The 16245-nt window shown below is 37.6% G+C and overlaps 1 protein-coding gene across 2 annotated transcripts; it reads right to left on the bottom strand.

Annotated features, from left to right (window-relative positions):
- Positions 1–136: 136 nt before the first annotated feature.
- LOC139122048 (uro-adherence factor A-like) lies at positions 137–13141 on the bottom strand. 2 transcript variants are annotated; one of them, XM_070687418.1, is made up of 6 exons: positions 13047–13141; positions 10867–10984; positions 7934–8480; positions 6330–6578; positions 4922–5182; positions 137–4665 (listed from the first exon to the last, which is right to left on the bottom strand). In XM_070687418.1, the coding sequence occupies exons 2-6, from the start codon at positions 10936–10938 to the stop codon at positions 1631–1633; spliced, it is 4164 nt and encodes a 1387-aa protein (XP_070543519.1). In that variant the 5' UTR covers positions 10939–10984; positions 13047–13141; the 3' UTR covers positions 137–1630. The 2 variants fall into 2 exon arrangements, with proteins under 2 accessions (XP_070543519.1, XP_070543520.1); XM_070687419.1 differs by having other exon boundaries at positions 6345–6578.
- Positions 13142–16245: the final 3104 nt, after the last annotated feature.

Below are 16245 nucleotides of genomic sequence, written 5' to 3'. Positions count from 1 at the left end.
GCCAGAATTTCGTGGCATTGGAGTTACATAGTATTTCATTGTGTCAAGATTGTCAAGGGGTTAAAATACAGCCATACATGCAGCTACATTGGCATAAACGCTATCACTCTCGCACAGATGGAAAGGACACAATGTCTGTATTTTGTACTTTTACTTGAACTTTTGTCAAAGATGACAATTTATAACCAGTACCTGGCAAAAGCTGAACAATGTGAAATAAAATACACGATAGACCATTTCATGAAAATACAGGCAGAATTTCAAATAAGCAGGTAAACTGTTGAGAGCGCAAGACCAAATTTACATAGAAATGTACTGTTTCCATTAAAAACTTCATGCTAACAAATCATTTTAAAAAATTGTAACGCACAACTGAGAAACTGTAAATTGTGACAATTATTACATGATGCTCAAGATTTGTAGGTAGTGGAATATTTTATACATGTGTTGATTCAGAGAATAGATTGATTTTCTCTTAACCTGGATCCCTGCTTCAACATACACAGAAGGAATGATTTATCTCTGACTCATGATAGGTTTATGGGAGATTGACCCGATTTCAAAATCACCTAGGCATATTCAAATACAATACCTGTGATCTTATGATCTTTTGCATGTCTATTTCTTCTCAGTGACTTGGCTGAATGAGAAATTATTGAGGAAACGTGAATACAAGAAACATGCAGAGGTTGAATCTGTGCAACAGTCTAGAGGTAAAACCATGGCAATGATTGTTACATTTTGACTTTGGTGGGTATTAAATATTTGAAACAAGTTAATACACTGGTATCTAAGCATTCATATTCATATTCAAGTTAATGGGATGAAAATAAAGTATACATTTCCACATCACAAATGCTAACAGACCTACTTCCAAAATGAAACCTAACAGTAAATTGCAGTCAAAACATTGACAATTCAGAGTTTACTTCTGAACTAAATTATAAGCAAAGAGCTATATCTGCACTTGTTTTCTACATCTCACCAAACCATTGCCTTGCTTGCACATTATTTGAGCGATTGCACATCTAGTGTAATAACACTTGTAATATTTCAAAGCAAATAATCATAACTCAAATTTTAAATCTGCCATGCCATACATAAAATATACACTGTAATTCCAAGTAAATGTTTCTACTGATTTTGAATCCAGACATGTAAAGGTGAATAAACGTTCAAAGTAATATGAATCGCATATTAAAACAAAGCTTTTGTTTAATTACCAATAACTTGTTAGTAATACAAGTTCCAAATACATATAGACCCAAAAGCTCTTCACATTCAAACACTATGATGGAATTAAAATTATGAAATGAAAATATTCAAATACAGTAACTAGACAATTCTAAATATCCAAACATGACTACTAGCAGATGCTTAACAATGGTGATGTACATTCATGTACATAGTCCATGGTGCATGATAAATACTTTAATTCCATTTATGTAAATTAGAAATTTCATTCCTATTATGATAGAGACATTTCACATAACAATGACCAAAAACTTCAAATATCACAAATATTTCTATTCAGTGATCATTCCAGCAAAGGTGAAGATTAATCAGTGGAAATTTTGTAAATTTCTACAACAATTCTGACAATTAGCACTAAGTGAAGATACTGGAAGCTTTACGGTCTGCGGAGAAACCAATTGGACTGGTCATCCATATTGTATGATCTCCACTCTTGTCGATGTTCATACCTTTCCAGAAACCAGTTGTACATGTCCCACATGGTGATGCCTGTTCTGTCATCACTGCGGCCTTGTGCTCGGTGAAAGAACCAATTATCAAAAGGGTCTGCATCTTCCTGCCATGTGGGTAGATGCCACCTCTGCTCTTCCCTGTCCTCTGCCCTTCTGAAGAACCAATCAGCATCACTGTCTTCCGTAGTACTGTAGGGCATATTCTCTTGATTTCCAGTCCTTTTTTGCCTTTCATAGGAAGGATCATTTAAAGCTGGTTTTACAACAGTCTCTTGATGAAATTCTCTTCTCTTAGTTTTTGCATGACCGTTGTTGTCTCTTTTCTTCTTATGCCCAAATCCTCGTTTCTTTTCATCTTTCACATCCTCCTCCTCTTCCATGGATTCTTTCTTTCTTTCCTTGTCTGATTTTTGACGGATATTTTCCAGTTCCTTCTCCTGCTGTTCCCTCTCTTTTTGTTGTTTCCTGTTGTGTTTCTTGGCTCTCTTCTCCATATCTTCCAGGACTTCTTCAAAGTCCTCCTGCAATTCTTCCAGGTCTTTGTCGTCCGGATGTGGGTCATCCATGAACTCTTCCAGATCACTCAGGAACTCTTCTAACTCCTTCATATCCTTCTTGTAATGCCGATCCTTAAGCCACTGACGATAATGTAGCAATTCAACATACAACTTTCTTGCATCTTCCACCTGTTTATCGATACACTGCTTGTTGCCACGGCATTGGATATCATAATCTTCTTCAAAGGTTTCCCAACTATCCCTGACTTCATCTTTCCTAATTCTCTCCTTCTTATCCTTCCCTTTATGATGTTTAGAACATTTATTCTTTCTGCATCCATCTTTTCTCTCACTATCTTCTTTGTTTCTTTTATGTTTTTTCCTTGGAACTTCATTTGCCTCAGGTATCTGTTCATCAGAGCCATGCTTATCTTGTGAGTTGCTGTCACTGTCACTCCAGAAATCAAACCATGATTCGCTGTCTCTCTCTTCCCCCGGTAACTTTATCTTTTTCAGAAACTTACGTTTCTTGACTCTTCCTGGTCTGTACTCTCCATCAACAACAGCTGGGGCTTCTGCACGTGCTTTCTTCATGTTTTCTATCCAAACTTTTCTGGATGTTTTGTATCGATACTCTCCAGTTTCTTTGTCATATATCTTGTCTTCAAGTGGAGCTCTCTCCTCTCCGGGTAATTTGATGGTGCCAAGCCATTTCTTCTTGTGTTTTTTGTCCTTGTCTCGTCTTTCTCCCTTCTGATGATGATGTTTGTGTCTTTTCTTTCCCTTCTGTAAAACATGCCCGACAGTTTCTTTGACACCTTGCCAGGTTGAATCAACAGTTCTCTTGATAGAATCAGTCACTGATCCAAGTGTTGAACTTGTATCGTCACCATGTAAAATCTTATTTGAGTAATTCTGTACTGACTGCCATGTTTTCTGTATGCTCTTGCCAACTTCTGTCACCTTTGACTTAAAGTCTTCTGATGTTGTGTATGTTTTAAATTCCTGCCACTTTGAGGAGAGTTTTTCTGAAACTCTTGACCAGGCAGATGTTGTCTTCTTTGTAAAAGCAGCAAACTCCTCTGATTTTGTCATATTCTTTGCTTCATCCAGCTTGACCTTTAGCATGTTATTGAGTGACGTCACAACTTCCTTACTTGAATTGATGTATGACTGGAACTGTTCCGATTGCACAAAGTCATTCACTTTACTCCACTGATCTTGAATGGTCTCAGACAGATCCTTCACGGCATTACCACCATCACGGTATAACTTAGCCACTGTCTCACTGAAGTCTGCAAGGGGAGTCTTGCGAATGGGTTTCATAGCTTCTGAGACATTGATTGCAGGTAAAAACATGTTAACACACGTAAAGAAGCTCAGAGCAGGATCATCACTGTGGCCGGTGGATTCTTTGTTTTCACGTTCATTGACAAACAACCTCTTCCACATTTCTGCTCTGCCTTGAGCAAATGACAGATCCTCTGATAGTTCTTCAACTCTTTTTTGGCATGAAACAACAAGGCTGATGTTCACTTCGCTTTCATCATCAGCTGTATCAAGATCTTCAGCAGTGTCTTCTCCAGCATCTGCCATATCCACACTTTCAGTAATATCATCTTCCACTTCTATTCTGACATATTCTGAGATATCATCATTGAGGCCAGGATTTACATAAACATGTTCATCCACAGTACTTTCGGTGTGTTCTTCAAACTGAGTTGTTGTGTCTTGATCAATATTACTTGAGTCCTGATCATAGGAATGATCTTCAACAAGAGGTTGGGTTGATTCTTCCATACTGTTACCAGAGTCTATATCTGATTCTGAGAGACTATCACTGTTACCAGTCCCTTCATTAGTAACCTTATTTTCACTGAAAGAGTCTAAATTCTCCTCTTGTGTACGTGAACCAAGTTCTTGAATTTCTACAATGTTGTCATGATTCAGTTGATCACCTGAAGCATGAAGCTGATCAGTTTCAGCCATCACCTCTACATTGATGTTATCCTCAAGTTGATGTGATACAGGCTGTTCTGGGATCGTGGTTTCAGTTTCGCTACTGACACTCTCTCGTTCCACTGCGGTAGCATCTTCGCTCTCTTGTACAGGCATGTTTTCTTCCTGGTGTATTGAAACATATTCTTGAAAACTCTCTTCCAAATTGTCAATTGTGTGTGCAGAACCAAACTCTGCTTGGTCAGGCTGATCATTTTCTGTGCCATCTTGTCCGTCTGTAACTGGTTCACTGCTTTGGTCCAGGGAAGATGCGGCCTCTTTTGCTCTTACACTGCATGTCGAGTAGAGATAATTATCTTGGTCAGTTTGTTCATTGCCATCAAGTGACTTTCCCCACTCTTCATCTTTCTCCAAACAGCTCAGCAACTCATTCTGAAGGGACTTCAATCTCTGAATTTGTCCCTCCTGGATCTTTTTCTTGTGATGGTATTCATTGCTTGATCCTGCAAACGAATCAGATAACATGTCCATGAAAATCTTTTATATCAAAGGAAAGGTTATTCAGATCTTGCTGGATCATTCACAAAATACCATTGCCCCTTTTAATCCATTCTCCCAATAACTTCTAAATTTGCCAAAAAGACGATACGTTTGGGTCAAATCATTGTTGGTGAAAGAGTTGTAAGGGATCACACTGAAAAGATCATAATGAAATGTGACATGTAACTCACAAAAACTTTCTTTGTTTGAATCACTTACCAATAAAGTGGCCAATCCCCAGGGCTATTCCTGCAGTCACAACCAATATCAAGATCCAATTTAGTTTGTTATTGAGGCCGTCATCCCTATAATGTCGATAGCGGCGTACAACTGGTTTGCTTGCTTCTGGGGCAAGGTCATCAAGCATAGATTGAGAGTCATAATCCTCAATGACAGACACATCACTGTCCGAATCGTAGCCATTCAATGTGTCGGGACTGTCCGGTCGGTCACACGGATCATCTCCACCTTCCACTGGAACTGCACAAACAAGTCAGACAATATTTACATAATGTTAGTGAAAACTAATCTAACAAATGAGGTGCATTTTCATAAGGTTGCTTATTTCACAAGCAATTTGAGAGCTACCGGGTAATACTTTCAGCTGGAAATAATTTAGTTATTTTCAACATTGTACATGTAAGTTTTGACTGCCTATGAAAAGTGCACAATTAACTGTATGATTGCTCTGTGATGACTTACATTTTGTAGATCAATTTGTTAACATATGACATGTTGCAAGAATTTCACTATGCACAGAGACCACTGTGCTGGTAGAAATCAACAAAGTGGCTTGCACTGACTTCAAAACAAACACTCACTTGATCACAAAAGGTTGACTACTGCTGACCAACATGCATTTTTAATCTTTATTTTCATGAACATTCAAATATTCAATATTCAAACATCATCCCAAAGGATGAAAATGCAGCCTTTCTGGGAATTTTTGTAACCATGCATGTCCATTGGAATACGTTAGTTGATTCTTAGAGCGTGGTAATTATTTCAAGCAAAGACAAGACTTTTAAAAACAAAATTCTGAAGCTACGCTACAAAAACATGACTAAGGATTTGTAATGAGGTCTTCACCTAGGATGTACATAGTGAGTCAGTCATACAGAAACTATTGAGAATATTGTCAATTAATTTCATCAGCATGTCAGAGGACTTCTCATTCATTGTGTGTTTTCCTGTGTGTCGACTAAGATGATGTGTGGTGTTGGTAAGTAATAACCAGTATGCTAGCAGTATGATGTAAAAACACTATGACATGCAGGCTGTTGACAATTTACAACTCTTTTATGACTCTATGAAGGTATCACATGATTTCATTTTATGATGTCATTTTCTGTTTTATAGCTGCACTAAATCTGGGGTACAGTTTTCACAGCAAGGCCCATACATACATCAAGTAATGAAACATACAGAATGGAATGAATATTGAGTTATGAGGTGACAAGATAGTTGACTTGGAAAGATTTGGCACAGCAGAGTGATGATGTCACCAAAATGAAACACACAGGTCTTGATCTCCCCTGACATGCTGTGGTCTAAACCATGGGGTCTGAATCATATAAATATCACACATTGATAATTTGGGGCACTCATGTGGAGATCTCACTACTACCTTTGGGCCTCTTACGTGGTAGGAAGCTGAAGTTTGAGAGTGATGAGGCCGGCGACACACTGGTACATGTAGTGCATGTGGATGATGTCAATGGCTCCGTTGCCCGGCAACTAACACAATCCAGTTCATCAGGAATGGTAGAAGGGTCAATACGGACAAAGTCGGAATCAGAACTACTGCAGCTGTCTTCACTGCAGTGTTTGGGTATGAGGGTTAAAGGAATCCTGTAACTTGCAGCAGCAACAGCACCTGAAAGGAACAGGCAAACATTGAATCATGTCACACTTGTGGTTCAGACCTGTATCTACATATTGGTCAAAGTTCATACTCAAGAGCAATCGTCCATTAAAGTATTGAACAATTGATGTTATACACCTAAGCACATTAAATTTGAATACACGTTTCAATTTTCTATCTTTTGGTTATTTATATTATTGTCCTGTAAATATTCAAAACTTTGCATGTTTTTTACTGTAAAATTTGCATCAAGGACAAATTTTTCTGTGCATACCAAAATACTGTATATGAGTATCATCTTGATTTAATGACCAAATATCCTACTTAGTACTAATTGAACCAAATCATGCGATTCAAATAAAATATTACCATGTAACATTAGCTTACACATTAATAATTATACAAAAACACAACATTAAACAGAAGATATTATTTTCCACTTTGACAGGTTACAGGGAATACCAGTATGAGTCTATAGTTTTGCACATCTAGCTTTGTTAATTATTTACAGAAATACTTATACAGAGTGGCAAACTGTATTTCCATGCAACCATGAAGTAGGGTACATTTTATAGATTTAAATACAACAGCTTTTAACAGCAAATGAATAGTGATATTAATGCATACATTGTTTAGTTTGCAGATTTTCATAAAATAACCTTGGTTCATCAATGATCACGTGTTCAGTTAAGTCAAAACATTTTGTGACAATGCTAAGGTATGATTGTCATTGGTAACATTTATGAATATTGATAACTGATAATTGGAATTCTTCAAAATAAAAATTGCATTACATAAAGGTATGTCGGTGTTCTATTTTGACAAAAGAGACTATAGATTTAACCCACAAAGTGCTTCCAACACCTGGATAAATATTAACTCCACTGATCACATTTTCCCAACTAGATTTTTCTCCTCTTAACAGTTTATAAAATATCATGTCAAAATAGGACGAAAATTACCAATACTTGGTACAATTGACTGTATTTACTTCTGTGCAAAATAACAAAGTTTCAAACAAAATACAATTACATGTACTATTAAAATTTTCTTCTAAATAGACTTCTTGAATTTTTATCTTTATTATACATGTACTTTATAAATCTAAGTAATCCTTCACCATATGCATACATTTTTCAAGAAATTCAATGTCTAACATGCATGTTATATGCTTGTATGTCCAATTAATATGTATTTGTTCTTTCTTTAACCTGTTCACCCCAATTCCCTGTAAACACGTCCACAATCACCATTGGTAATGATGGGTTTGGGTCAAACCATGGTGGTGAGAGGTTGACTGAACAAAGCAAGAAAAATCCAATGACAATGGTCTACAAAATATTTCATGATCAGAACATAGCTTTTACCTTCAGCATGTTCAATTTGATCATGTTCTTCAATTTGAGGACAAGGTAAAACTTCTTCCACATGCCCATTGTCAGTGGCACCATCCAACCCATCACTGCCTGCAATCAATTTTACAGTCAATTCTTCTACTTCTCTGTCTTCAGTATGGTTGTTATCTGTTTCCTCCACAGCTATATCAATGTCCTCCTCCACAACTTCTGCCTGCTCTACTGATTGTTCCTCATCAACATTTTTTCCTTCAACATAATCGACGCTAGCGGTTTCTTCAGCAGGAATTTCAAAGTGTTTGATGGGTTCTTTGATGCATGTTTCTTGAGTTGCATGTCCAATGTCAGGTTCTGCCTCCCCAGATTTGGCTTCTCCATCTGCCAACTCTAATGATTGAATTTGTTCTGTTTGGTCTGTTTGATGCTCTACAAGAATGTCAACATCATCATCACCATCATCTTCGTCTCGCTCTCTGGGTTTGTGGTATTCTACAGCCCCAGTCTCTGCTTCCAAAGTTACAAAGTCTGAAGATGCAGACTCGCTGCCACTTTCTCCTTCCTGTAAGCATGAAAAGTTCAGTGTCTTGATAATAAAGCCTTGAAACTTGTTCATACAGAACTAAAAAGTACAGATGAACATTCTTTGACAGTGGAACAAACCATGCATATTTACCATCTAGGTCTAAAATGCCTTAACTTATATTGGAATATAAGAGGCAGTTTTTCTCTGATTGGACAGAATTGTGAACACTCCATAGACTTGTTTTTAAACTCGCCAATGTTTCTTGTGGAACAAGTATTCCAAGAAGCATAGGTAACATAAAGTAAAAGTGTTCACATTGTTGGCACAGCTTATACATAATTATTTCCACTGTCATTATAAGGAAAGCAATTCATTTCTGCCCTTTACTTTGACAGGACATTCCTACAAAGTTATGCTGTTTGTTCACATGATCCCACACTGCAAAAAAAAAACAATTATGTAGCATAAACAAATAAAAAATTGTAAAAAATTGTAACTCCTTCTTCATCCCTGATTCCATCCAGTCTCACCCTTGAAAACAATGAGCTTGGGCAAACCAATATGGTGAAAGGTCCATTCTCATACAATTTTTAATTGTTTTAAAAAAATCACTTCATCACTATGCATGAATTTTATTTTAAGTGATAGAGAAAATCTACATGTAATTTTTTGTTCTGCTGAGAATAGCCAGCCATAAAACAAAACAGGTGGTCCTCAGTGAAGCCTACGGTATATGTGGAGTAGTGAAAGTGTCAATAAGGGACAGAAAATTAAAAATTTACAAGCACAAAGTAATATGAATTTAAAATTGCACTTTAACTTTTTGATACACATATAAAATAGGACACCAGCTGATACCATCAATGTAGATGAATTCGTGGTTTTGCCTTTCATTTTTAAATACTCTAACTTTTCTAAATTGATGATATAATACAAATATTAATAATCATACCAGATATGTATCATGATTGTACAGAATGCTGCCATCTGATGTCATTCTAAATCAGGCAACAAAGCCACATTACACTGACTGATTGGCCATACTACTTCCAAATAAATACTGTGTAATACTGAATTAAGAAAATGTCTACAATTAATATTCTCTAACAAGTCATCGTTGATGACACAGTCCCCACTTGTTAATCGGTACTTTGATTACAGGTCCTCAAAGAGGATAGAGTCCTCTTCATTAGGTCTGTGATAAAAATACTTTTGAATGAATTCGCTTGATACATGTCTGAGTTATGGTTCAGGACATGAAAAAAATCGTAACAAAATGGTCGCACAGCGGCCATATTGGATCGCATCACAAAACAAATTGATGTGCATAGCTATGACATTGGTCGATGTCCTTGTACCAACTTTGAATAAAATTGGTCAAAACATGCGGATATGCCTGAGAAATGGCTCTGTACATGAAAAAATCGTAATAAAATGGCCGCCTGGCGGCCATATTGGATCGTATCACAAAACAGATTGACGTGCATATGTATGACATAGGTCAATGTCCTTGTACCAACTTTGAATAAAATCGGTTGAGATATGCCTGAGTTATGGCTCTGTACATGAAAAATCGTAATAAAATGGCCGCAGAGCGGCCATTTTGGATCGTATCACAAAACAAATTGCCGTGCACAGCTATGACATTTGTCAATAAGCTTGTACCAACTTTGAATAAAATCGGTTGAAACGTGCCTGAGTTATGGCTCTGTACATGAAAAAATCGTAATAAAATGGCCGCCTGGCGGCCATATTGGATCGTATCACAAAACAAATTGACATGCATATCTATGACATTGGCAATGTCCTTGTACCAACTCTGAATAAAATCGGTCGAAACATGCCTGAGTAATGGCTCTGTACATGAAAAAATCGTAATAAAATGGCCGCCTGGCGGCCATATTGGATCGTATCACAAACAAATTGATGTGCATATCTATGACATTGGTCAATGTCCTTGTACCAACTCTGAATAAAATCGGTCGAAACATGCCTGAGTAATGGCTCTGTACATGAAAAAATCGTAATAAAATGGCCGCCTGGCGGCCATATTGGATCGTATCACAAAACAAATTGACGTGCATCTGTATGACATTGGTCAATGTCCTTGTACCAACTTTGAATAAAATCGGTTGGAACATGCCTGAGTTATGGCTCTGTACATGAAAAAATCGTAATAAAATGGCCGCCTGGCGGCCATATTGGATCGTATCACAAAACAAATTGACGTGCATCTGTATGCCATATGAAGTAATCCTTGTATCAAGTTTGAATGAAATCGCTCCAGGCATCTCAGAGATATCTGCGTGAACGGACGGACGCATGCACGCACGCACGCACGCACGCACGCACGCACGGACATGACCAAACCTATAAGTCCCCCCGGACGTGTCCGTGGGGACTAAAAATTCTTTTATCTCACCTGTATTTTGCCATCTTTATCAACCAAAGTCCAGTCGGTTAACTGATCACTATCACTGGTGTTTGCAGACATTGTGTCACACTACTATCACCTGTCACAAAGCGATGAAGGTGATTACCTATAAAAGATGACAGGTAAATACAACATTTAGCAAGTTGAACAGCAGTTTATGCGTGTTCTCAGTGTATTCCTAAGACCATACCAGGATATTTCTCTAACGATTCATGAAAATAAAAGGTGCACATATATGTTTGCGGGTACTTTCAGCTTCATTAAGTTTGAAATGACATTAATATTAAAACTACTGCTATCATTTTAAACAGATAAAGCTTTAAGTGGGAAGAACAATTTCACAGTGATTGAATATACAAATGAGATTGTGGTTCCTGAAACATGGACCTACTGGTAAGTAAACCTCTCTTGAAGTTGAATCGTCTTTCAAAGTTGAACAGTCATGTAAAAGACATTTCAAATTTTTGAAATGTGTGCTTGAATGAACTTAACAATACACACAAACCCTTTGGACTACTATGGGTCAAAATCACAACAAAATGAAAGAACAGTATTCAGCCCATATCAACTTCATACCATGTTGTTTTTCAGCCAATAATGACATGTTCTCTAAAATCATCACTACAGTAATATTCTCATTTTTCCCTACACACTTATTTAATAAGTGTGTAGGGAAAAACGAGCTGAAACTGGTTTGTTACTCCTACATGTAAAAAGTTTCCCATTGCACGATTTTGAAATTGGTCCTTATTTTGCCCGGTTCTCGTGCTATGAGTTGTAGAAAGAATAGACGTCATTCTTTGGCTCAAGGTTCACTACAATTTCAGGAAAATGGTGGTACAGAAATTATGTGATAAAACTTCAAAACTTTGAATAAAAATGCAGCTTTTTAAATCTGGTTGTCTTCAATAAAATATATTAATACAAAATTTCAATTTTGAAACAAATATTACATCACATCTTACTCTCCAAATAAAAATGTATTATTTTTTCCAAAGAGAGAAGATTGAGCCAGTAGCACTCTTTCATCATTTTTCAAGCAGTCTAGTCATGCTTTCAGCAATGACAGTGACACGTCTCTGACAAACAAAGATGCATCAGGGCCTATTGACAGTCTCTTGTAGAGTCTGCCACTTATTGAGTATTGGCCAAGACACTACATTTGTACTGTCTGCACCATGCAGACATGTATGTCACATAATGTTATGTCACATAACTGTAACAGTGGTGCAACTACAAAGCTATCCAGTAAGAAAATTGCTGTATGGGAATGTTATTGTCATAATGTCTCTAGTTTACAGTTATTAAACATTCATCCTAACCACGGTCCCTTCACAAAATAGAAAACAGAAACAGAAAACTACAAAACTTAAGAGGGCACACATATTCCGTTATTTTGCGACCAGGTTACCAATAAACCTAAAGATTCCAGTGCTAAACACGAAATTCATTTGCTGTGTACATGTATGTTCATGGTTTCAACACATTCACATATGTGTCCCCTTTAATACACTTCCAGGGATATGTACATAGGCTTTCAAATAATTACATCTTTTTGGAATATATTCGGGTCGCTGTTCACAATACGAAATACTTCACTTTAAAGTTGTCTGATTTCGATGGTTGATTTGCACCGATTAGGTTGGTGTTTGAAAAATCTATCCGCTATTGACACTTGATGTCCACAGGAGCTTACCCTATGATACCCCTCAATAAATTTGCATTTCACGTGACTCAGATTGGATGAGGATAGGTATGGATATGGGTCACAACGTCAAAACACGGACTTCCTCCATGATTTATACACGTGTGCTTGGGCCAAGAAATAAAAGCATGCGTTCGAAACCAAATTCTACAAGAATACTGAGATCATTAAACTTTTGATAAACGCAAACACCATCCAGTAAATGCAAACAAAACGCGGCAAAATGTGAACCTTCATGCACATAGCCGATGTATATAAACAAACCCGACGCCATTGCTGATGCTTCAAATTACATGTAAAGACTCTAGCGCGACAACGATAAGTTTGCAGCACACCATCGGCTGTATTTTTCGATGCCTTTCCGTAACGTCGGTGTATATCGAAACCAAAGCGTTTGATAGATACACTCTAAAACAACTGGAATGGATTGGATCTCTGCAAAATGAGGCAAATCGGGACTTACCTCCAAAAACACATAACGCTTACACCTCTCCTATCTCCACTAGCGTTTAGACAGATATTATCGCAGTCGGGCTGCACTGTTGATGTGCTATTTTGGGAAATCCTTTTACGTCATCGGTCACATGGGGTATCCTGACCACCAATGACAAGTCTCTGATTTGGACCAATAGAAATACAACTCGTAGTCGTATCTGGTCACATTCGAGAACAGACGCTAGGAGTTCTCTAGGACAATCGATGATTCAACCGCATTGTTATGTTGAAGGAGAAAACAGCTAAGGGTAGAATAGCGATCGAACTTGTAGTCATTAAAACTGAAACGTGGCAGCCCTGGTATGGTCCCCGAAAAAGGTTATCTAAAAGTCAACATTATTACGTGTACTTTATACATTGATAAAAAAAAGGAAAAGTTATTTTACTCGGACAACTGACTGTAAAAGTTCAACGTTTAACGAGCTACAAACATCGCTTTTAAAGTTTGTCGTTTGGAGTTTGTGTTGGAATGCAGCCCTAAAAATGTTGCGAGACAAAGTTTCAGTCATGAACGGTGTATTATCAATGAGCTTGGAGATTCCCCAACAACGTTGTTTGTTTTTGCATAGCAACTTTTGAAAGCTTCATTGAAGGGAAACAGTCGTCGGAACTGCGCTTGTGCGAGTTTCTTGTTTACCAGCAATATATTTCGCGCATGATATTTAGATGCACCTCATCATCATAGCTGCAACCATCGTACCTTGGATACAGTGTTAACATTGGTCGTATGGGTCCCACACGACCTTTGAACGCAGTTCCGACGACTGTATCCCTTTAAGCATGGAGGTAGTAGAGACTACCTCCATGCTTTAAGGTAATATGCACCTCGAAAGTGAATGACTTAAACTTTTGCTCTAACTTTCCTCAAGGAATCTTTCAATCATTCTCTTTCAAAATCAAGAATAAAAATAGGGGGTCACCGTGCAAATTTTGGTACTAGAGAAACAAATAACCCAAGATTTACCGATTTTAGAAATTCAAAATGGCCGCCATCCCTGTGTTAACCCTATGGTGAAAAATAAAAATTTTCGAATTTCAAAAAAACTAAGCCGGTGAAAAGTTTTCTTTCACCAAGAGCTTTAAAATGAACCCCCACATGTGGTATATCAGAAGAGAACTGTAAAAGTTTGAGAGTCCGAATGTCTGTCCCCGAGGTGCGTTCTACCTTAATTGGCATCGCACTTCAGAAGAATAGAATCAGTCTCGAGACGCGCCTTATCCAAAATATTTTTTTCGCAAGAATCCATCGGTCGCGTCTTGTTATGCAGTTCCATTTGGTTTTTTAGGGGTTTGTTATCGTTTTAAATTGAACACTTTACTTCGTCCTTTAAGAAATATAACAACTCAGAAAAAATAACATCAAGTCGCTTAAAGAATTGTTACAATATAATGATTTTTTTTGAGTTCTCTTATCGGTGAAGAACAAGTACCATATGTCACAGAGATATTTATGTATCGATCATTTTTAACCATCGCAAAATTCACAGCTCGACTTGTTCTAATGAAACAATCAATGACATAATTCACCATTCGCATCATTTTACGAAATCCTTCAAATACTGCAACATCTTTTCCGTTCGAAAAGGTGAATATTAAATGTAAACATAACGAGCTTTTTAAAATAATTTCCGGTCGATATAAACTAGTTGAAATGTGTTTGTTGCATGACTGCGAGTGTAAATGATCCGGGTGGTTTAACACTGAAATTTCATGCCAAAAGATTAGAAAAATTAGGAAAACAGTAATAACTCATGAAAGAACTGGGCCAAGATTAAGCCCAGCAGTTGGGAAGACCGTAGCAGGTAACGTTAAAATTGCGTAAAAATGAAATCATATGGCAGAGCATAGGTATAAACTTAGGTTCGAAGTTCTCTTTGCGATTTGGTGATACACTTCTTGATTCGCCTCTTAAAACTTGACAAATTGACAAGAGCTTAAAACTTTTTAAAAAGCAAACCCGAATAGAGCAGCTCATACTGCCAACTATGTCTAAATGATGTAGTCGTTTCAAACTTTATCAAATAATTCATCGACCTATACAAGAAGAGTTAATTTTAAACTGAACCGATAAATTATCATCGGAAACTTACATATTTCAGATTGACTTTTTAGTATTTACTGTCCATTGAGCATTTTAATGACTTCTTGGGACCATTTTTATTGAATAGCATTTCAATAAAATGGAAAATCCGACTGTGTGGTTCAGCCCTGTACTCTGTACCTTCAGGGTACTGACTGAGCTTTATAGAAGCCAAATTATTACGTCATGCATCATCAAGGACAACGATATGGTTGAACCGACAACAACAACTTAGTTTTCGTCAGTGTTAATAGCATATGACACCATAAATAGCAGATTACTTAAAGTTCCTGTGCCACACAGGTGGAGATTATCTTATCAGAGTCCAATAAGGGACCGTTCAGTTTTTACGGCGGGGGGGGCGGCAAAATCTTGTCGCCGGTGTTCAAAAAATATAGACCCCCTGCATTTTTCGTGAAAAAAAGATGACCCCCCTTTGTCACACGAAAAATTTGATGACCCCCCTGAAAAATAACCAAAACCCATATGTCAAATTTACCCGCACCGTTTGGGTTTGAACTCCGGTACGCGGTGCACGGTAAAGCGGGTCGATCATGGCCATTGCATGAAGTAAACCTAATTGGAGTGCGCTTGTAAAGAGTTTCATGGGCCATTAAGTAAAGTAAACTTTATTGGAGTGGACCGCCAAAGGCGGGCACTTTTAAGAGGGTCATGGTAGTGGGCCGCCGAGGGCGGCCCGCTGGTAAAGAGGGTCGATCATGGCCTTGCATGAAGTAAACCTAATTGGAGTGGGCCACCAAAGGCGTATTATGTTTTTGAAAATGTTGTGACCCCCCCTTTCCTACCATTGAAAAAGCGATGACCCCCCCCTTCGCGGATTCCAAAATTTCTATGACCCCCCCCCCCCCGGATTTTGCCGGCCCCCTGGCCGTAAAAACTGAACGGTCCCTAACATCGTAAAACAAAATAGGGCCTATATCGTACACTCTCTAAAGATACAGTGCCATTGGTAATGAAATTAATTAAAGATTAATGTTAGGTCTAGGTGGCTTCCAGATAATTACAAATTTCCATTACACATAGGACCTACCCGACTAATAATATAGTAACAGCTTCGCAAGTGCCA

This window comes from Ptychodera flava, chromosome 21 (genome assembly GCF_041260155.1).
Source record: "Ptychodera flava strain L36383 chromosome 21, AS_Pfla_20210202, whole genome shotgun sequence".
NCBI classification, from domain to species: Eukaryota; Metazoa; Hemichordata; class Enteropneusta; family Ptychoderidae; genus Ptychodera; species Ptychodera flava.
This window is presented reverse-complemented; position numbering and strand designations above follow the sequence as displayed.

Bases quoted from the DNA above. Each gene is read 5' to 3' on its own strand.
- LOC139122048 (XM_070687418.1), bottom strand. From the start codon at position 10,938: ATGTCTGCAAACACCAGTGATAGTGATCAGTTAACCGACTGGACTTTG. The intron at 8,481-10,866 runs GTGAGATAAAAG...TCATGCTTACAG, and splicing joins ATAAAGATGGCAAAATACAG to GAAGGAGAAAGTGGCAGCGA. The intron at 4,666-4,921 runs GTAAGTGATTCA...ATTCGTTTGCAG, and splicing joins GGGGATTGGCCACTTTATTG to GATCAAGCAATGAATACCAT.